The sequence below is a fragment of the Salvelinus sp. IW2-2015 genome, linkage group LG18, assembly GCF_002910315.2.
Source record: "Salvelinus sp. IW2-2015 linkage group LG18, ASM291031v2, whole genome shotgun sequence".
Taxonomy (NCBI): Eukaryota; Metazoa; Chordata; class Actinopteri; order Salmoniformes; family Salmonidae; genus Salvelinus; species Salvelinus sp. IW2-2015.
The window spans coordinates 40,700,401-40,721,943 of record NC_036858.1 but is presented as its reverse complement, the minus strand read 5'-3'; the positions used below and the strand labels follow the sequence as shown (position 1 = coordinate 40,721,943).

Sequence of the window (21,543 nt, the reverse complement as noted above, 5' to 3'; positions counted from 1 at the left end):
AGCATGTATTTAGATTTTTCCGTTAGGGAACGCCTACTCTGTGAAGTACGTGTGTGCACTGACTCAATTCGCCCTTGCACTCCTTCTCAACCATGCCATTTAAAGGGTAAAGTCTACAAAACGTAGTCCACTATTCGTAACACGTTTTAGTTTTTGAAACAAACTGTATGGAGATCAAATGTTTAATCGATGAGAAAATTTGCAGAATGTCGGCCAAAATRCATCTCGATCCAATTTCTCCTACTACCAGCCACTGGCTTTCCTCTCATCACCATATTTGGTGGTGAGTGGAAACGCCAACCGGATGCTTCATATTTATACATCCGGTGAAACATCTAGGGGGTGCTATCATTGAGTTATAGATGGGATGTTTCCATCATGGCGGCATCCATTTCGGGATATACTTTTAGTTCTGTGTGTTATCACAGCGCTAACAGCAACTCTGATCATGTAAGTACAGGAAACATTTTAATGAATTGGGAGAGAGTGCATACATTTGTTTAGTTACAACTTGGATATATATTTGAATGTTATTGTCTGAAATGAAGTCAGTGGATTTCCCAGTGTCATCTTCCTGTTGCTAGCTAGCTGCAAACTAAGCGCAATCACTTACATAGCGAGACATTTGCTAGCTAACGTTATTTGGCTAGCCTGCTATGCTATCTATGTCAACCCAACTGACTTCCGTGGTGTCGACTGTGTATATATATATATGTTTGACAATGCAACATTGATGTAGCTATAACTAGTTGGTTGATTTAACTATATTTGAAAAATGTCAATTGCATCACCTATTGCACATCAAACACTAAAAATGAACTAGTTAGATTCTGGTCGTGTCATCATCAGACAGGTAGAGCAAGCTAGCTGTCTAGATTGTTTCCGCGTTATCTACTGTAGCCAGTTAGCCGGTTATGCTAGCCAGTTAGCCTGTCATGTTAAATGATCTAACTTAGCTAACTAATGTTAACTGGCCAAAAATGTAGCTCCATATTTATTGCTATGTAATTGTTTGTTGTATTGTTTTTTGTAAAGTAATTTATTCTAGCAGTGTTACCACATAGTTAGCAAGCTAGCTAGTTGGACAACTAGGAAGTGAATTAATCAAATAAATCAGCATGCATTTAAGTCACAAAAGTTTTTGTTTACCATTAGAAGACTGGATTGACACCTGTCAGCAAACTGAGTTGTGTGTCGATGCTGCCTAATGTTTCACCTGACATTTGACACATGATTTGTTTTGACAATATGTAGTGAGAGCTTGAAGAGTGTCAGGCCTCATAGTGCTGTTTGAGTGTTTATTATTAGTAATTGTCTTCTGCCCAATATATTCATTGTTTCTCTATCTAGGCCTATTTTATAATTATAAACAACTTTTTGATCCTACAGGAGGGATTCCTTTTAGGAGAAGTTAGGCATGAGGAAACTGTCAGCATCAGTGATACACAGATCTGCAGTTCTGAACTACTCCAAGTAGTAGGTAAGGCCTTGGGTAGCCAACTCAAGGAAACCAACCTATTTGTTTCCAGGCTTGTCTTGGTGGATTATATGCTCCATGCTACTGTGGAATTCTGTCAAACTGGACTGGCAGGTTTCAGATCAAAAGGAGTGTCTTTTGTTTTTTCTGTTTATAGTGGAAGACCTTTACCGCAGCTGTTAAATGTGTTATGTAGCTAGTAATGTATTTTTGTATGCAATATTACTGTAGGCTGTCTAAAGTCTTACAATTTGTAGTCATCTCAACATTTTATAGCGGTAGGATTATATATATATATATATATATATATATATATATATTTATTTTTTTAACGTTTTAGTCATTTAGCAGACACTCTTATCCAGAACGACTTACAGTTTTGAGTCCATACATATTCATACTGGACCCCTTTGGGAGTCGAACCCAGTTGCAAGCACCATGCTCTACCAACTGAGCTACACAGGATGACATTAGACTAACACTATATGATGGAGTTTAATAACCATACATTTGCTGTGTTCTTTTTTTAAAACAGAAGTCCACAATCATGAACCTTGTGCACAGTTATTTAGGTAAGATATTATATTATTTAAAATTAGATGGAATTTGTTGTCCTTTTCATATGGCTGCGATCCCTGTAACGGGATCGATATGACAGCAGCCAGTGAAAGTGCAGGGCGCCAAATTCAAACAACAGAAATCTCATAATTAAAATTCCTCAAACATACATGTGTCTTATACCATTTTAAAGGTAATCTTGTTGTTAATCCCACCAAAGTGTCCGATTTCAAATAGGCTTTTCAGCAAAAGCACCACAAACGATTATGTTAGGTCACCACCAACTCAAAGAAAAATTCAGCCATTTTTCCAGCCAAAGAGAGGAGCCACAAATAGAGATAAAATGAATCACTAACCTTTGGTGATCTTCATCAGATGACACTCATAGGACTTCATGTTACACAATACATGCATGTTTTGTTTGATAAAGTTCATATTTATATAAAAAAATCTGAGTTTACATTGGCGCGTTACATTCACTAGTTCCAAAAACATCCGGTGATAGTGCATAGCCACATCATTTCAACAGAAATACTCATCATAAATGTAGATGATAATACAAGTTATACACAAGGAGAGGTATATCTATAATTCCATAATGCAACTGCTGTGTCAGATTTCAAAAAAACTTTACGGAAAAAGAAAACCATGCAATAATCTGAGACGGAGCTCAGAACAATAGTCAAATTAGCCGCCATGTTGGAGTCAACAGAAACCAGAAAATACATGATAAATGTTTCCTTTGATGAACTTCATCAGAATGCAGTCCTAGGAATCCCAGGTCCACAATAAATGCTTGATTTGTTCGATAATGTTCGTTGTTTATGTCCAATTAGCTACTTTGGTTAGCGCGTTTGGTAAACAATTCCAAAGTCACAAAGCGCGTCCACTATAACGTGACGAAATGTCKAAAAGTTCCGTAACAGTCAGTAGAAACATGTCAAACGATGTATTGAATCAATCTTAAGAATGTTGTTAACATACATCTTGAATAACGTTCCAATCGGAGAATTACATTGACTTCAGTTGAGCGATGGAACGGAGCTGCCTCCCACGTGAACGCGCGTGGTCACCTCATGGCTTTGGTTACTCATTCCTGTCTCCTTCGGCCCCCCTTCACAGCAGAGTCTTCAGACAAAGTTCTATTGACTGTTGACATCTAGTGGAAGCCGTAGGCAAGTGAAAACTCATCCATATCTCGCTGTAATTTCAATGAGAGCTTGGTTGAAAAACTACCAGCCTCAGAAAAATTCCAAAGAGGAAGTGGAACTTCTCAGGTTTTTGGCTGCCATATGAGTTCTGTTATACTCACAGACATAATTCAAACAGTTTTAGAAACTTCAGAGTGTTTTCTATCCAATACTAATAATAATATGCATATATTAGCAACTATGACTGAGGAGCAGGCCGTTTACTCTGGGCACCTCTGTGCACCTTTCATCCAAGCTACTCAATACTGCCCCTGCAGCCATAAGAAGTTAATGACATTTTGTGACATAACAAAAAGTAAAATGTTTTTTCCAACTGACTGCTTGGTTTATGTGCTAGTTATGGGCTTGCATATAATTAGACTAGTGATACATTTGATCAATTATTTATCCAATCTGAGATTAAGCTTTGTCTTGATCATGCCATCATGCACATTGTAGGTTAAATGCTGCACAGTACTTTCATTCAACAAATGAGGGATGTAATTGTCAGTGAACAGTAGGTGGCCCCACCCCACCATGAGTTTTGAGTAACAAATGCAGAGCTACTGTGAGGAAATTGACTTTTTGTCTGTATCTTTCCCCCACCAGCTTTTATGATTATGCTGGACAAGTCAATGAAGAGAGTCTTAACAGAATTCTTAAAGACAGACGGAAAGTGAGTATTTATTGTAATGTAGGTTTATTTGTATGGACATTTAGTGGTATTATTGGCCAGTAGTATTTAGCCTAAACACTGGCTGTGCATCTTTTAAATGACCATCTTGTACTTGACCCCCCCCCCTGTGTAGAATGTCATCGGCTGGTACAGGTTCAGGAGGAACACGCAGCAGCAGATGTCATTCAGGGAACAGATCATCCATAAGCAGCTGACCCAGCTCCTGGGAGTGCCTGACCTAGTCTTCCTCCTCTTTAGCTTCATCTCCACAGCCAACAACTCCACACACGCGCTGGAGTATGTGCTGTTCAGACCCAACCGCAGGTAGGACTAGCAACACATAGCTATATGCACGCAGTACCAAATAGCATGCACAAACAGGCTGGTGCATATGTTGGCGATGCTGAACAATCCACACACCTTTAAAGGGATTCTTAGGGATTTTGGCAATGAAGCCCTTTATAATCCACGCATTCAAACTGTACATTAAGTTAGCTGTTGAACCACCCTCCTCTGATTATTCACAGGCTATTGCTCACCCTGTGCTTGCAGGTCAGTGTATGTGAGAGTTGGATAAAAGCATAAATACCCAGTGGCACAGATACCACAGAGGCGGCGAACAGTAGTGGCCTCTCCTTTGAGACAAAATGGTTGCTAGTTGTGGAGGCTCCTCAGGTGCATAGGCATAATTTATTTTATTCCTTTATTTATTTGTCAGGCACAATGTACAGCATGCCATTGCACCAGATTTGTCTGTTCTCCCTGGGCAGAAAACTTAATATATATATATATTAAATCAGAGTTTAAATGTCCTACAGTATCGGACATCTTAAGAGTCAGAATGTTTTAACGTTCACATGACTGCTTTCCTTATAGAAGGACCGTTCAGATGCATCATACATAGATTAAACAACTATGTAAGGTCTAGCCATTCTATATCTAGGGTCAGATGGACAGCACAGCGGGAGGTCTGTCTGTAGGGATTCAAGGCTTGTGTGTTGGAATCAAGCTGGGGACTTAAATGCTACTCTGTCTGGCTCGAGGGCTCAGAGTGGGTTGGTGGAGGCCTGGTGGGATTGAGTGTGGGTGAAATTGGACATTAGCAGATTATTACGTCTTTTGAACTCCCAACTATATCCATTGGATCTGTGCATCAATCAAAGCAAAGTAGTAAACTGTTGCTGCCCTACATACAAGTTACAGGGCCCCAGCCATCAATGGGTTTAAGGGTATTTTGGGCTAGGCTGCCTGTAGTGCATCATCAGACTAACTCTCTGGTTCTACCCAGCAGGTACAACCAGAGGGTGACCCTCAGCATCCCAAACCTGGGCAACACCAGCCAGCAGGAATACAAGGTCTCCTCTGTCCCCAACACCTCACTCAACTACGCCAAGGTCATCAAAGAGCATGGGTGAGTGTCTCCCACATGTAGGCACTGTCAAGTTGTTTCTTTTTAATTATTGAGAATCTTGTTTGATGGAAATGGGATGTGTTGTATGTTTTGCAGGGCTGAATTTTTTGACAAAGACGGTGTGATGAAGGATATCAGAACAATTTTTCAAGTCTACGGTGCACTACAAGATAAAGTGCAAGTGAGTTGGCTGCCAGCAAATTTCCTATTCATACCATTCAATTGATACAATTCACATACTATACTTGCATAAACAGCAATGTGGTGCTTTGGTTGACACCATAGCTACAGTGCCTACAGAAAGTATTCAACCCCCCCTGAACTTTTCCACATTTTGTTGCATTACAAAGTGCGATTTTAAAATTAATGTAATTATTTTTACACAAAATACTCTGTCAAAAAATTTATGAATAATAAAACCCTAATATATCCTGATTTAGATAAGTATTCAACCCCGTGAGTCAATAGATGTTAAACACCTTTTGGCAGCAATTACAGCTGTGAGTCTTTTTGTGTTAGTCTAAGAGCTTTGCACTCCTGGATTATACAATATTTCTTTTTGCCGATCTTCAAGCTCTGTCAAGTTGGTTGTGGATCATTGCTAGACAGCCATTTTAAGGTTTTGCCATAGATTTTCAAGCCAATTTAAGTCAGAACTGTAACTAAGACACTCAGGAACATTCAATGTCATCTTGGTAAGTAACTCCAGTGTATATTTGGCCTTGTTTTAGGTTGTTGTCTTGCTGAAATGTGAATTTGTCTTCCAGTGTCGGGAAGCGGACTGAACTTGGTTTTCCTCTAGGATTTTGCCTGTGCTTAGCTCTATTGCGTTTCTGCTCATCCCCCAAAAATCTCCTTAGTCTTTGCCGATGACAAGTGTACCCATAACAAGATGCAGCCAGCCACCACCATGCTTGAACATATGAAGAGTGGTGGTACTTAGTGTTGTTGGATTTGCCCAAACTTCATGCTTTGTATTCAGAACAAAAGGTTAATTTTCTTTGGCACATTCTTTGCAGTATTCATTTAGTGCCTTCTTGCAAACATGATGAATGTTTTGGAATATCTTTTCAAATCCAATAACATTTTATTTGTCACATGCTTCGTAAACAACCGGTGTAGAATAACAGTGAAATGCTTACTTACGAATCCTTTTATCAATATATATTTTTAAATAGTGACATGAGGAATAAGTACACAATGAATAACAATATAGAGTAAAAATAACATGGCTATATACAGGGAATAGCATTACTGAGTATGCTGTACAGGCTTCCTTCTTTGTTTAAAAATTACTATTGGCCAACAGGAGGCTAAGGGGAGGACGGCTAATAATAATAGCCGGAACAGAGCCAGTGGAATGGCATCAAACACATGAAAACCATGATATCGTTCCGCCTATTCCGCTCCAGCCATTACCAGTCCCACCAATCTCCTGTGTATTGGCCTTATAGTGAAATCCCATAGCGGTTTCCTTCCTCTCCAGCAACTGAGGTAGGAAGGATGCCTGTATCTTTGTATTGACTGGGTGTATTGATACGCCCAAAGTGTAATAAATAACTTCACTATGCTCAAAGGGATATTCGGTGTCTGCTTTTATTTTTACCAATCTACCATTGGTGCCCTTTTTTGCGAGGCATTGAAAAACCTCCCTATTCTTTATGGTTGAACATCTGCTTGAAATTAACAACTCGACTGAGGGGCCTTACAGAATTCTATGTCTGGCGTACATCGATGGGGTAGTCATAACAAAAATCATGTAAACCACTATTGCACACAGCAAGTTATGTGATTTGTTAAGCAGATGTTTACTACTGAATTTAAGTCTTTCCATAACAAAGGCTTGAATACCTTTTTGACTCTTAGCTTTTAATTTTTAATTATTTTGTAAACATTTCTAAAAAATAAAATTCCTTCACATTTTGGATTATTGTGTGTAGAATAGTGACACAATCTAATACATATTGAATTCAGGTTGTAACAAAACAAAATGTGGAAAAATTCAACAGGTTGACTACTTTCTGAAGGCACATAGAAAAATAGTGATGAWATGATTCTTGAATTGTTAGCTTTTTTCCTGTTTCAGTCTGTATGTGGAGAGGTTGAGCAGAGTGAACGTGTGAAAGAGAAAGTCCAGGAGGAGGTGAACAAACTCAAACAGCAAATTGTTCTCAGGAAACGAAAAACCACAGATGAAGAGAGAAGTATGTAACTTATTTGGGTTTGAATTTGGCTGCTCAAATTCATTCTCATGAAAAATGATTCCTGTATCAACTACCATCTTCCTGTAACTATATGTGGGGAGGTATTTTGCAATGTGGTATTGTGCAAAGAAAATGTTTTTTGTTGCTTATTGAACCCCTTCCCTTTTTTAAATATTAGCCTATTTGTCTCTTTCCGTCATTCAGGACTCCAGGAAGCGCAGAACCCTGAGCCACGTCCCACTCCTGAGGAGAACACAGAGCCCCCGGAGACCTCCCTCCTGTCCAGAGTGGCCTTCCACACCCCATCCACCCCCGAGCGGCCAGGTCCCTCCGCAAACCCTCCTGCCTACGCAGACCTCCTCTCCTTGCAGAACGACTCACTTCTCCCCTTCTCATCCTCCCCTACCAGTGCTGCGCTGCTCCCCCGGCCCCAGGCTGTGGGCTCCCCAGGCCACCCTTCTCCCAGCCCATTAGGTCTGGGCCGCAGTGCTGGCCCCAACCTTGCTCCTAGCCCTGGTACGCCCTACCTGGGAAACGGGGACGGATCCAGCTCTGACTCCCTGGACAGACAGGCCGCAGGGCAAGAGGATGATGACGACGAGGAGGAAGATGATGATGAGGACAGCAGCGAGTACGAGAATCTTGTGAGCGAGGTGGGGCAGTTGCCCTCAGTATCCGCCAGTGTGTTGCTGCAGGGCCGCCCAGCAGCCCTCAGTCCGGACGGCGACGCCTCAGTCCGTGGCTCACAGACCTAGTAGATGGGAACGTGGGGGGGAGGCTCAATTAACTGACGCACCGGGATAGGAGGGCGTCCAAACCAATCAAAGATAATTCTTCTATATTACAGAGGAAGTGCCAGCCCTGAAAATAAAAGGCATGCGCAGGTGGGGTATTCCGCTGTGTATATCTGTTTGTCTTAGTTTGATCTCTATTCTGGGGGGGATGTCAAGCTTCATGGGGTTTTACTTTTCTGTCTAGCATGGAAAAGATAGTCCATTGGAGTCTGGCTCTCTTTGGTGGATGTGTTTTGATTTGGGGACGGAGGACGTTATAATGGAATAAACGCCAACCGGTTTGTCCGACCTCTCCGTATGGATAGACCCACTCCGCTTTTCCTGGATCATGCTGCGTCACATCTGCATCTCCAACTTTAAGCATCCAATTGTACCATTACCTCTTGCACTATTTTTGCTTTCTTTTAACAATTTAAGAAAATTGCGGCCTTCAAACCTTTTCTTCACTTTGTGAGACAGTTTTTTTTTGGGGGGGGGGGTGATTTGCTTATTACAAAAAAGAAGAGAGATGGTGGTAACTGCCAAAGTAATGGAAACACTTGAGAAAGTATATTCAAAGCAGGTGCTTCCACACAGGTGGGGAACCTGAGTTAAGAAATTATCATCCCATCATGCATAAGGGCATGTATAAAAATGCTTGGCAGGCCATTATTTTGGCTACTATAGCTATGCCACCAACCACAGGGCACGAGTGGTTACTGAATGGTTTGATGAGCATGAAAACAATGTAAACCATATTCCATTGCTGTCTGTCACCAGACCTCATCCCAATTGAACACTTATGGGAAATTCTGGAGCGGTGCCTGAGACAGCATTATTCACCACCATCCATGTCGCATCCCTCCCAAGTTCCAGACACTTGTAGAATCTATGCCAAGGTGCATTGAAGCTGTTCTGGCCCCAACGCCCTATTAAGTCACTTTATGTTGGTGTTTCCTTTATTATTGTCAGTTATGTATGTAAACTATCATTTCGTTAGCCTGCACGGTTCTAGACACTCAACTTTGAACTGTCATTAGGATTTAATTTCCTTTTAACAAGCAATGTATTTTTATGAATCATGCGGTTGCCTATTTAGATGACGAAGAATAGTTTTTATTCAAAGTTTTCCTTTGCCACTACTACAATGGGTGCTTATATTATTTTTATGACAACGTTAATGTCACTCTGTCTCATTCTTCTATAATAACACTGAAACTGTATGCGCTTTGCTGGACTTAACAAATGTAGTTGATTTATTTTATTGTGCTTTACCAATGCGGTTCAGTTGTGCTACTTGAGTAGTATGCTTTGACCACCTGAGCAGAGCTAGCTCAGCTTTTGCACATTGTATGGGGTCGACAGGGCGAAAACACAACTTACTGTAGCTTTACTAACCAGACAACACTGCTGCATCAGAGCAAGCAGTAAACAAGAAACTGCTTCTACATAGACCTGTCTGCTTCTTCCACCTGTTGTCCTTGCACTGCTGGTTGCCTCCATTACTGCTGACACTGACTAGAATGGCTTCTCCCTAGGTAATTCTGATGGAAAGGTTCTCCCTGTAGTGTCTAAATGTGTTACAGCCTGGGAACAAGGCAACTCCTGCCTGTCTTGTCAAAACCAATAGACCTCACACACTCAAAGCTGGTTGGGCTAAATGTGTATGGACCTTTTAATAATGTGACAAATATGACCTCAATTCATAGTACAGTGCCTTCCATTTGGACAGTTACACTGGCTCGGAACTACACACAATGCAAGCGACTGGAAAGAAGTGTGTTCCAATTGTGGTGAGAGGATCCTTTACCCTGCAGTGTTATCCTACGCCTTGTATATYTTTTTTGTGCCCTGCTTACCTCACATCACATTTGGTTCATATTTGGTTGTTTACAGTCATGTTAGTTAAGCTAAGGTAGCAGGCATAAAAGAAACGCCTGAAGCTAGATCCCCTACATACTAGTCTTGACTAGAAGAAAAAAACACTGTCGTGGGAGGTTCTCTTCTGCACTTCTGTTCAATCAATCCAGTAAACGTCGAGGAGGAGTTAAGTGTGAGTTTCGCCTTGTTAATGTCCAAAAGGAGAAGTTGCATCACTTGCTCGCTTTCCATTTCCCCTGAAAACCGGAACATCCGGTTGTTGGGGACTCTGCAGAGGCTACTGTCACGTTGGATGGGTACTATTACAAACCAACTTTGCAGTAGACTTTCTTCCTTGACCCTTCACAGAATCCCAATATTGCTGTTTGAAACTGGAATTACACTGAACAAAAATATAAACGTAAAGTGTTGGTCTGATGTTTCATAATAAGCTGAAATAAAAGATCCCAGACATTTTCCATGCGCACAAAAAGCTTATTTCTCTAAAATTGTTTGCACAAATTTGTTTAGATCCCTGTTAGTGAGCATTTCTCATTCTCCAAGATAATCCATCCACCTGACAGGTGTGGAATATCAACAAGCTGATTAAACAGCATGATCACTACACAGGTGCACCTTGTGGGGACAATAAAAGGCCACTCTAAAATGTGCAGGTTTGTCACACACTTGAGATGTCTCAAGTTTTGAGGGAGCATGCAATTGGCATGCTGACTGCAGGAATGTCCACCAGAGTTGTTGCCAGAGAATTCAATGTTAAAATGACATTGGAGACATAAGCTGCCTCCAATGTCGTTTTAGAGAACTGGTCTCACAACCGCAGACCACATGTAACCACGCCAGCCCAAGGACCTCCACATCCGGCTTCTTCACCTGCGGGATCGTCTGAGACCAGCCACCCAGACAGCTGATGAAACTGGAGTATTTCTGTCTCATAAGGCACTTATGTGGGGAAAAACTCATTCTGATTGGCTGGGCCTGGCTCCCAAGTGGGTGGGCCTATTCCCACCTATGGCTGCGCCCCTGCCCAGTCATGTGAAATCCATAGATTAGAGCCTTATAAATTAATTTCAATTGATTTCCTTYATTGAACTGTAACTAAGAAAAATTGTTGAAATTGTTGCATGTTGCGTTTATATTTTTGTTCAGTATACATCATAGTGGGAAGAAACCCCATACATAGATGGAGAGACGGGTTCTGAGTCAAGCCCAGAACGATGAGTGTGTGACACATTTAGAGATAAGCTAGTGAGTGAGGGGAGACTTGAGTGACTGTAGGGGACCTTGCACGTTCGAGGCAGACAATGACACAGCTCAATTCTCCATGGATGGTTTTAAGCACTCGAAACTGAAGGATATTTAGCATGATAATGTGCAAGGAATAGTCTGCTAATTAGCCAAAAGGGATGTAGGGAGGAGCTTTACCATGTAAAGCAGTTTGTCCTTTTTACTGCAGCCAGCTTTTCCCATGTACAGCCCATGTCTTGTAATACGCTCTTTCTGTCTTAAGGTCATCTAGCTTTCCTTCATCACTTAGCCATGTCAACTCATAACGTGGCGGGCTGGTACTCCATTTTTATCTTATTGTTTACAAATTAATCACTGAATAACAAAGTCACAACTGATTATACTGACAAAATCGAGAGTGAAAGGAGTGGTTTCCACTTGATCACTGGAATAAATAATGGGAGTTAAGAACAAATAATCAATCATGTACACTGTACAGTAGATGGGACGGGGTAGCATTCAAACAGCACTTATTTATGAGCATCTCAGTCATGATGGAAGTGGCTGGCAGGAGAGGAGGGTGAAAGTACTCTAAACAACACGGTTTGGCCCCAAGCTGAAAGCGGCCCCTGAGATCCTTCTCCCTGAAGCACAAAGTCCCATTAAATCCCTGATGTCTGAACATGTCTATCATAGTGACAGTGATAGACCAAGCACTTTTGGTCACAGTTGTTCTCTCACCGAGAACACGGTTCTTATGTGGGGTGTAATAAAAGAGACATGCTTATTTATTTTGCAGAGTCATTTGTTCACCCTTTCTACCCACTTTTTTTTAGGCCTGAGTAAAGGGTTGTTCAGAAAGACCAACTGTTAAAGGCCCAGTACAGTCAAAAACTAGGTTTACCTGTGTTTTATATATATTTCCACACTATTAGGTTAGGATAATATGATGAAATTGTGAAAATGATACTAATACTCTTAAAGTGTAAGAGTTGTTTGAAAAGACAACCTGATATTTCGGCCTGTTTTGGTAGGGTGGAGTTTTGGCCTTCCATTATGACATCACCATGCAGTAAATTAGTTAATAGACCAATAAGAGAGAGTTCCAAATCTTTCCACCAATAACAGTTAATTTTCAGTTTTCCCCTCCCCACTCCCAGAGAGTCCTAGCAAAATTCTTGCCTGAGAAATTACTATTTCCTAAGAAGCTATTTTTGTTTATTTTTTAACATTTTAATTGAGATAAACAAAAAAGCCGCCGCATTACACTTTTAACAATTCACATCTCTCACATACAAATTCGTTAATGTGCACATTCATTAGTGGGACTTTTGAATTAGAGAAAACAGTTGTCATTCTCTGGAGTTATTGAACATTTTTATTGTATAAATCTCCAAGATTATTATTATTCATTTGAGAGTAAAAGTCAAGAGATTGCATGTCTTTTTTAAGGAAATCATATGAGCAAATATAACATTTTATACATATGGCATTGCTATAAATAAATAAAAAATCCCAGATAATTTAAATATTCCATGCGTTCCTATCGCTCTGGACAGTTCCAGAGAACCGTTAGCCGGCGTTCGAGAGCGGCAGGTAGCCTAGAGCGTTGGACTAATAACCGAAAGGTTGCCAGATCGAATCTCCGAGCTGACAAGGTACAAATCTGTTGTTCTTCCCCTGAACAAGGCAGTTAACCCACTGTTCCTAGGCCGTCATTGAAAATAAGAATTTGTTCTTAATTTGTTCTTAACGGACTTGCCTAGTTAAATAAAGGTAAAAATGTATAAAAGCAGAGTGGTCTTCTTCTGAGACGTAATTTGGGAAGTGGGTGGGACGTTCATGTAAATTATTCATTGAAATAAACAGTCGCATGAGCCATGCAGAATTTGAAAGATGTACTGTATTTATTGTTCTGCTAATTTGCCATTGTCAATGCTTCAAATAGGTTTAAAGCAGGGTCACAGTCTGTCGTTGGTAAAATAGTCATGTTGATTGATGGTGGTCTAGAACTTCCATCGATTACTTTTTTAATAACCTGCCCTTTACTGCAGACTGCTGCAGTATATATTTTTTTATCCAAATAATGACGTCATCCTAATGTCCCTTAAAGATATACAGCTGAGATACAGACGTAAACAAATGACATGACGGTGGCTCCGGGAATGGGGTGTAATGTAATATTCCGTGGTACATAATTTGAGCCAAGACTGCAGAAATTAATTACGGTTTCATATTCATATTTTGACATCAGAGACTGCTAAGATAAAGCCACAGGTATAACACATAGTTATACATATTTGATAAAGCTTGTCAACTATTGGCAACGAAAGACCTATAGCATAGCAAACAGGAGGAATACAAAAAACTATCCAATCAGTTTGCCCGGTGAATCCAGGTGCTAAATCCTTCTGCTTCTCTCTGGAGTGTATTTTTTCCCAGTGTCCCCCCACGCCGCCATTAAAGACCGACAGAACGGCGGTTGAAAATTGGGATTAAAATTATTTAAAGCCCCGGAGAGACTGCATCGGGGGGGGGGGTTGTTCTATTGCACAGGTCTCGAAGCTACGTACAAACGGAAACTTAAATATGTGTCTTTTGACCAAATGAAAGCTTGACTTCGGGACATACAGATTGGTTTGGAAAGCTCGAGCGATATAACGTTAATGTTGGACTGAAGCTCAAGAGCGGTTTGTTGTGGTTGCGCCTTGAAGGAGTGTAAACACAGGAAAAGGTAAAATACAGTTACATCTTTGGTTAAAACCAGGAGACGCCACGGTTAAATGTTAGCTAGTTACAGTTGTCCCCCTTGTATGAGATATTGTTTAGAACGAAAGCAATAACGTTACCTTTACTGCAATCATCATAGCTGCACTGAATAGATAACGTTAGCTAGGTACTTTACTGTACTGTAGTTGGCTAGCTACACTAGATTATTTTCATATTTGCTAAGGTTGGTTAGAATTTGATTTGTCAACAGTTTCGTAAATTAAGAGACTAATGGGCACAACATTGTCTGTTTAAAAAATCTTGWCTTAAACGAATGTGAATTTCGCCCTGCATATTAACAAACTTTAGTCGTCTCGCAAATCTAAATTATTAGACAGACGCTAAATTAACTAGTTACAATAGTTTGTCATGTAGTTATGTGTTTAAACCATTGTTACTTTGTAAATAGCTAACTATAATCATTTTGATTTCTATTTGACACGCCCAGCCCAATATGCAGTAGCAAAACTAGCTAATTACAGTAGTTGACTTGTTACATTGCTCAATTGAAATAAGTAAACACAATGCACAGATGCTTTTTTTTTTTTTACCAATCAGGTAGCTACCAATCCAGTCTATATAGATACAGACAGCGAGGCGTGGCTTCATGTCACCACATCCCGGAGTAGGTACAGCCATAGGGTACTCCTGTTGCTCTGATGTAATTTGTCAAACTTTGGTGGCCTCCTAAACAAACTACTGACACTTTTACATTTCCATAAACGTCTTCAGCAGCATCACGTGTAGTTATTAATATACTTGGCTATCATGACGATAATTTGCATGATACTTATTCAGCCACTAATTTACCTGACCTGCTAACACTGACAGAAAAGATAATAAAACTGTCGCATTATACTTACTTTCACTGTTTGTTTACCCCTAGCTTTTTTAGCCGGATAGCTAGCTGGCTGGCTAGCGAGAAATTCATCTCTATCTAATTCGCTAGTCAGATATGTTGCGTAACTACTACCTGCCCTTGAACGGTCTAGGTATTTAGAGAAGTGTATTCTTGTTGGATTGCTTATATGGCCTTTCAACTTGCCAGAGACCAGCTGGGGAGACAACCCTACCAAATGGCCCAAATTAGCCAATGTTGATACCTACACCTAACGTTACTTGGTGGAATCTCCAGTTTTGCATAAATATTCAAATGCGGAAGACTATTATAGCTGTTATTTGGACGATACAGCTCACTAGTCCTATCTACAAGTGAACTAGCAAGCTGTATGCAATACATCCAGAGATGTTTGATTGGGTTCAAGTCCAGGCTTTGGCTGGGCCACTAAAGGACATTCAGAGACATGTCCTGAAGCCACTCCTGAGTTGTTTTAGCTGTGGGATTAGGGTTGTTGTCCTGTTAGAAGGTGAACCGTCGTCACGTTAGAAGGTGAACCGTCGTCACAGTCTGAGGTCCTGCTCACTCTGGAGCAGGTTTTCATAAAAGAGCTCTCTGTACTTTGCTCTATTCAACTTTCCCTCGATCCTCACTAGTCTCATAGTCCCTGCCGCTGAAAAACATCCCCACAGCATGATGCTGCCATCACCATGCTTCACCGTAGGGATGGTGCCAGGTCTCCTCCTGATGTGACTCTTTGGCATTCAGGCCAAATCTTGGTTTCATCAGTCCAGTGAATCTTGTTTCTCATGGTCTCAGAGTCCTTTAGGTGCCTTTTGGTGACCTCCAAGTGGGCTGTCATGTACCTTTTACTGAGGAGTGGCTTCCGTCTGGCTACTTTACCATAAAGGCCTAATTGGTGGAGTGCTGCAGAGATGGTTGTCCTTCTGGAAGGTTCTCCTATCTCCACAGAGGAAATCTGGAGCTCTGTCAGTGACCATCGGGTTCTTGGTCACCTCCCTGACCAAGGATCTTCTCCCCCGATTGCTTATTTTGGCCAGGCAGCCAGCTCTAGGAAAAGTCTTGGTGGTTCCAAACGTCTTCCATTTAAGAATGATTGAGGCCACTGTGTTCTTGGGGACCTTCAATGCTGCGGACATTTGTGGGTACCTTTCCCCAGATCTGTGCATTGACACAATCCTGTCTCTGAGCTCTACGGACAATTCCTTCGACCTTATGGCTTGGTTTTTGCTCTGACATGCATTGTCAACTGTGGGACCTTATATAGACAGGTGTGTCTTTCCAAATCATATCCACTCAATTGAATTTACCACAGCTGGACTCCAATCAAGTTGTAGAAACATCTCAGGGATGATCAATGAAAACAGGATGCACTTGAGCTCAATTTGAGGCTCATAGCAAAGGGTCTGAATACTTATGTAAATAAGGTATTTCTAATACATTTGCTACATTTTCTAAACTGTTTTTGCTTTGTCTTAATGGGGTATTGTTGGTAGATTGAGGATTTTTATTTAATCAATTTTAGAATAAGGCAGTAATGTAACAAAATGTGGGAAAAGTCAAGCGGCGTGAAGACTTTCCGAATGCGCTTGTAATATCCTGAAACCATGTGGTTCACCTAACCTGGTCCTTGGACAGTTGATTTAACTTAATTTTGTGGTCTTTTTCTCCTACTAATTATTGTCATGACAGCCAAGTATATTAATAACGACACGTGATGCTGCTGAAAACGTTTATGGAAATGTAAACGTGTCAGTTTTTCGAGCAGGGCTAGCTAGTTAGTCTGGAGTCGTCGCTTGGCCCCATAATTGTGACGTACATTCCATGCGACAGTCTCTGTTCATGCTAACATTTTTACATTTAGAATGAAAGTGTTTTTAGGTATGATTGTTCATTTAAGATGATGTAAAAGTATGTTAAAAATGACCAACCAAACATATCCATAATGATAAAAAAACAGCCATTGTCAGGTTATGAGTAAAGCAGGCAATTTATCATAGGAGTAACAGGGTACCCTATGGCTGTACCCCACTTGGGGGTGTGGTCGCATTAAGCCATGCCTAGCAGTGTGTATCTATGCTTGTTGTGGTTTCAACTTTCAAATGTAAGTTACTCCTCAACCTGGTTTTGCTGCCTTTTTAAATATGTGCTGAAATGCATCTCACAGCATTTTGTTGTAATAATAGAGTAGACTGTTTTGCACTGATTTTACATTTACATTTTACATTTAAGTCATTTAGCAGACGCTCTTATCCAGAGCGACTTACAAATTGGTGCATTCACCTTATGATATCCAGTGGAACAACCACTTTACAATAGTGCATCTAACTCTTTTAAGGGGGGGGGGGTTAGAAGGATTACTTTATCCTATCCTAGGTATTCCTTAAAGAGGTAGGGTTTCAGGTGTCTCCGGAAGGTGGTGATTGACTCCGCTGACCTGGCGTCGTGAGGGAGTTTGTTCCACCATTGGGGTGCCAGAGCTGATCTAGGACCAATCAGAACTGATCTAGGACCAACCTATCCCACCCCAATTGAGAACCTTTTAGATAGATAGGTAGTTTAACCAAATAACCTCACGGGCCTAGGTCAGAGCTAGGGGCAACTTTTTAACTGCATTGTTAAAGGTAGACTCAGCGACATGACGTAGGTGCATAAAGTAAACAGCATAGTGGGTCAATTTCTGCAAAAACTAACAGCGTTGTCTACGCGAAGTTAAAAAAATTATACCACACAAAAGTATGAAGAACTGGCCTCCCAAGTGGCACAGCGGTCTAAGGCACTGCATCGCAGTGCTAGAGGCGTCAATACAGATACGGGTTCGATCCCGGGCTGTGTCGCAGGCTGGGCACAATCCCGGGCTGAGACCCATGAGGCTGGGCACAATTGGCCCAGCATCGTCCGGGGTTAGAGGAGGGTTTGGCTGGCCGGTATGTCCTTTTCCCATTGCGCTCTAGCGACTCCTGTGGCGGGCCGGGCGCATGCACGCTGACACGGTCGCCAGTTGTACGGTGTTTCCTCAGACACATTGGTACGGCTGGCAACCAGGTTAAGCGAGCAGTGTGTCAAGAAGCAGTGTGGCTTGGCATGGTCGTGTTTCGGAGGATGCATGGCTCTCGACCTTCGCCTCTCCCGAGTCTGTACGGGAGTTGCAGCGATGGGACAAGACTGTAACTACCAGTTGGATATCACGAAATTGGGGAAGAAAAGTGGTAAAAAGTGCCAACAAAAAAAGTATGAATAATTAAGAGAGCTACACAAACAAAGCTCCATTGGAATTAGACTTTGGAGCCTTGAAACTTCCCAGCTGTTTTGGTCCTGTACCTGCCATGCCATACCAATGTGAAGCAAACCTATGCAAATGCGCAGAAACTGTGTGTCACTGTGAGAGCGAAGTCTTGCATCTCGCTCATTGCAACATCTGCGGTGTTGCTCGTGGCAACATCATTTCGCTGAGTCTACCTTTTTTAAGGTTCATTATTGGTATGAGTTTGAGTGTTGTCTGGTTTCATCTGTCCTTTGTCAGGTAACACTGCTCTGTAATGCACATTTGCTCTGTATCTCCGGATGTGTTTACGGTATCAGTTTTAAGAGGCATGGAGGCAGAAGATTGGGTTGCAGCCTGCTGCTCTTGGCTTCTTGCTATGTGGGTTAATCTGCCCTGAGCCTCTCAGGCTTTGATTTAACGCACTGAGAATTTGTGCCGGGTCAAGAGCGCACATCGTTGTAGCTGTTTGAGCATGGTTGATGAAATACAAGTAGCTTTCTTAGTTTTTGTGTCAGAGTTGCGAGGTCTCTAATATCAGATCTGTTACTCTATAATAGATTAGGCTTAACTAGCCTAACTGATGTTCTTGTTTTACTTATGAAAACATTTCCTTTCAAACATGACATCCATTTTAAGTCTAAATGTGTAGATTAGGTCTATCTGTGATCTTTATTCTGTGTGTTTCTGCATGRGTCAGTCTGGTGATTTTAAAGACCAGTATGGCCCCTCACCCTATCCTGTGTTTCTGTTGTTACCCTAGCATCCTGCTTGCCTGTGTGATCTCCTTGAGTGGAGCTGCCAACCAGAGTCCCTCCCAGCAGCAGCCATCACCCAGCGGTGGAGTGACGATGACAGAGCTGGGTGCCAAGTGGGCCTGTGAGTACTGCACGTTTGAGAACTGGCCTTCTGCCATCAAGTGCACCATGTGCCGCGCCCAGAGGCCCAGCGGGGGTGCCATCATCACCGAGGAGCCCTTCCGGAGCACCCCTGGCCTGGACTCCAGCCACCAGTGGGAACTTCTGAGTCACAGCAACAGCCCACCCCAGGGAGGCTCCAGTCTCCTAATCTGCCCGGACTCCAGTGCCCGCCCCCGTGTCCGCATCACAGACTCCCCCGAGCCCCCCTCCAGCAAATGGTCCTGCCACATGTGCACCTACTTAAACTGGCCCTGTGCCATTCGCTGCACTCAGTGTCTGTGCCAGCGGCATCAGCAGGAGCAGCGCCACCAGGGGCTGGCGCAGCAGCCACACATTCCCACCGAGTCACCCCAGACCTCAGGCTCAGGATGCCGACCCGCACCCCCATCCACCCCTACGGACCCCTGCGAGGAGTATAACGACCGCAACCGCCTCAACACCCACGCCCAGCACTGGACCTGTGCCGCCTGCACTTATGCAAACTGGCCTAAAGCGTGCAAATGTGTGGTGTGTGACCACTCCAGGCACAAGAGCTTGGCAAAACCTATCGAACTGGCCTTGAAGCCCGAGAGCCTACCACCCTCCATACTCAACGAGCAGGACAGTGACAACAGGAGGGGGGGTGTGGGAAGTGGAGTAGTGGGGTGCTGCGGCAGCCAGAGGAGGTCCCCGCCCACCTCCAAGCGGGAGGCGGAGGCTAAAATGGACTTTCAGAGGAACGAGCTGGCATTGGGAGCCGGAATTGGGAGCATAGAGGAGCGGCAGGTGGACTTTAAGAGGCTTAAACAGATGAAGAACAGGATGAGGAGGACTGACTGGTTGTTTCTCAATGCTTGTGCAGGTGAGTCAATGCGTGAGTGGATGCAAGGAAATCAATGTTATCTCCAACCCTGTTTATTTTTCTGCATTGCCTGCTGTGGCGAATGTTATGCTCATTATGGTTGAGAAATAACTCCCCTGTATTTATGTACTTCTGTTGTGAAATGTGAGTTCTTCATTATACATTTTATGCAGTGAGTTAACAGATTCCCTGCTCATGCTCTGAGAGGAGAGGCTGCAGCCTGTGCAAGCTGAGTGGGTGGATGAACAGTTAGGAACTGCTGTGCTGTGTTGACTCAAGCCAGAGGTTGAGTTCCTGTCTGACTACAGTGCAGATGAATGCCAGATAGGTACCATATCAGCTAACCACATCATAAGATATAGCAATATGTCAGGCTGGAACTCAACCATAGTCTATAGGTGCATTATGTTCCTCCGACCCTTACCCTCACCTGACAGATATTCTTGTTTGCTAGACTGAACAGAATGTTTGTCGTTCGGTAAACTAGGGTACCAGTGAGTATTTCCTACACTGGAAAACTTGTTACAGCTGTTGATAAATCATTGATGATAATCTGCCAATTTTGTTTCATGTCATTACATTAAGATTAAATCTGCTGTTTTAACCCAAGATGGTGCCGACAGACATGGCAGCTCTGCTTCTTGCTCCTAAGCAACTTTGCAGTATTTTGTTTTTTTTGTGTGTTCTCTCTTACATTATTAGCCCAGAAATCTTTTTGTGTTATTACATACAGCCGTAAATAAATGTTGGATATCAGAGCGGTGGTAACTCACCAGCATTACAAATTACATTATTGAACTTATCCTGGAGTCTGCTCCAAGTCTCCACCCGCGGAGAAGAGGTATTCAGAGTGGACTTCTAGTCCGACTCAGGAGGATGGCACACCATCCACCGTTTCCGAGTATATTACTTGCCAATGTTCCGTCTCTGGACATCAAAGTAGACGAGCTCAGGGCGAGGATCTCCTTCTAGAGAGCCATACTCTGTTTCACGGAATGTTTTCACGGAATCCCCGTCCATACAGCCAGCTGGGTTCTCAGTTCATTGTGCAGACAGGAATAAATAACTTTCCGTGAAGAAGAAAGGCGGGGGTGTATGCTTCATGATTAACTACTCATGGTGTGATTGTGCAAACATACAGAAACTCAAGACCTTTTGTTCACCCGACCTAGAATACCGCACAATCAAATGCTGATCGAATTACCTCCCAAGATAATTATCTTTGGTTATAGTCACAGCCGTGTATATTCTTCTCAAGCCGATACCACGAGGGCCTCAAAGAACTACACTGGACTTTATGCAAACTGGAAACCGCATATCCTGTGGTCGCATTTACTGTAGCTGGGGATTTTAACAAAGCAAATTTGAGGAAAAGGCTACCGAAGTTCTATCAGCACATTAACTGTAGTACTCGCTCAGGAAAAACACTAGATCACTGCTACTCATCTTTTCGAGATGCCTACAAGGCCCTCCCCCACCCTCCCTTTTGCAAATAAGA

At 42.3% G+C, this 21,543-nt stretch overlaps 2 protein-coding genes across 3 annotated transcripts in view; both read left to right on the top strand.

The window, feature by feature from the left end:
- The first annotated feature begins 292 nt into the window (after window positions 1-292).
- Window positions 293-12,181, top strand: LOC111978208 (BRISC complex subunit abraxas 2). 2 transcript variants are annotated; one of them, XM_024008132.2, is made up of 9 exons: window positions 293-450; window positions 1,390-1,480; window positions 2,013-2,049; window positions 3,835-3,901; window positions 4,035-4,225; window positions 5,193-5,312; window positions 5,409-5,493; window positions 7,399-7,516; window positions 7,721-12,181. In XM_024008132.2, exons 1-9 carry the CDS (start codon window positions 379-381, stop codon window positions 8,269-8,271), a joined length of 1,332 nt encoding a protein of 443 aa, XP_023863900.1. In that variant the 5' UTR covers window positions 293-378; the 3' UTR covers window positions 8,272-12,181. The 2 variants fall into 2 exon arrangements, with proteins under 2 accessions (XP_023863900.1, XP_023863899.1); XM_024008131.2 differs by having other exon boundaries at window positions 302-450; window positions 5,190-5,312.
- Window positions 12,182-13,820: 1,639 nt separating this feature from the next.
- Window positions 13,821-21,543, top strand: part of zranb1b (zinc finger, RAN-binding domain containing 1b) — a 37,776-nt gene continuing 30,053 nt past the window's right edge. The window contains exons 1-2 of the mRNA XM_024008244.2: window positions 13,821-14,128; window positions 19,048-20,045. Coding sequence (XP_023864012.1) covers window positions 19,136-20,045 — 910 coding nt within the window. The 5' untranslated portion in view covers window positions 13,821-14,128; window positions 19,048-19,135. The remainder of the gene's footprint in view (window positions 14,129-19,047; window positions 20,046-21,543) is intronic.

Coding starts and splice junctions, on each gene's coding strand:
- LOC111978208 (XM_024008131.2), top strand. CDS start 379: ATGGCGGCATCCATTTCGGGATATACTTTTAGTTCTGTGTGTTATCAC. Junction 2,050..3,834: donor CCTTGTGCACAGTTATTTAG/GTAAGATATTAT, acceptor TTCCCCCACCAG/CTTTTATGATTATGCTGGAC. Junction 5,494..7,398: donor CACTACAAGATAAAGTGCAA/GTGAGTTGGCTG, acceptor TTCCTGTTTCAG/TCTGTATGTGGAGAGGTTGA.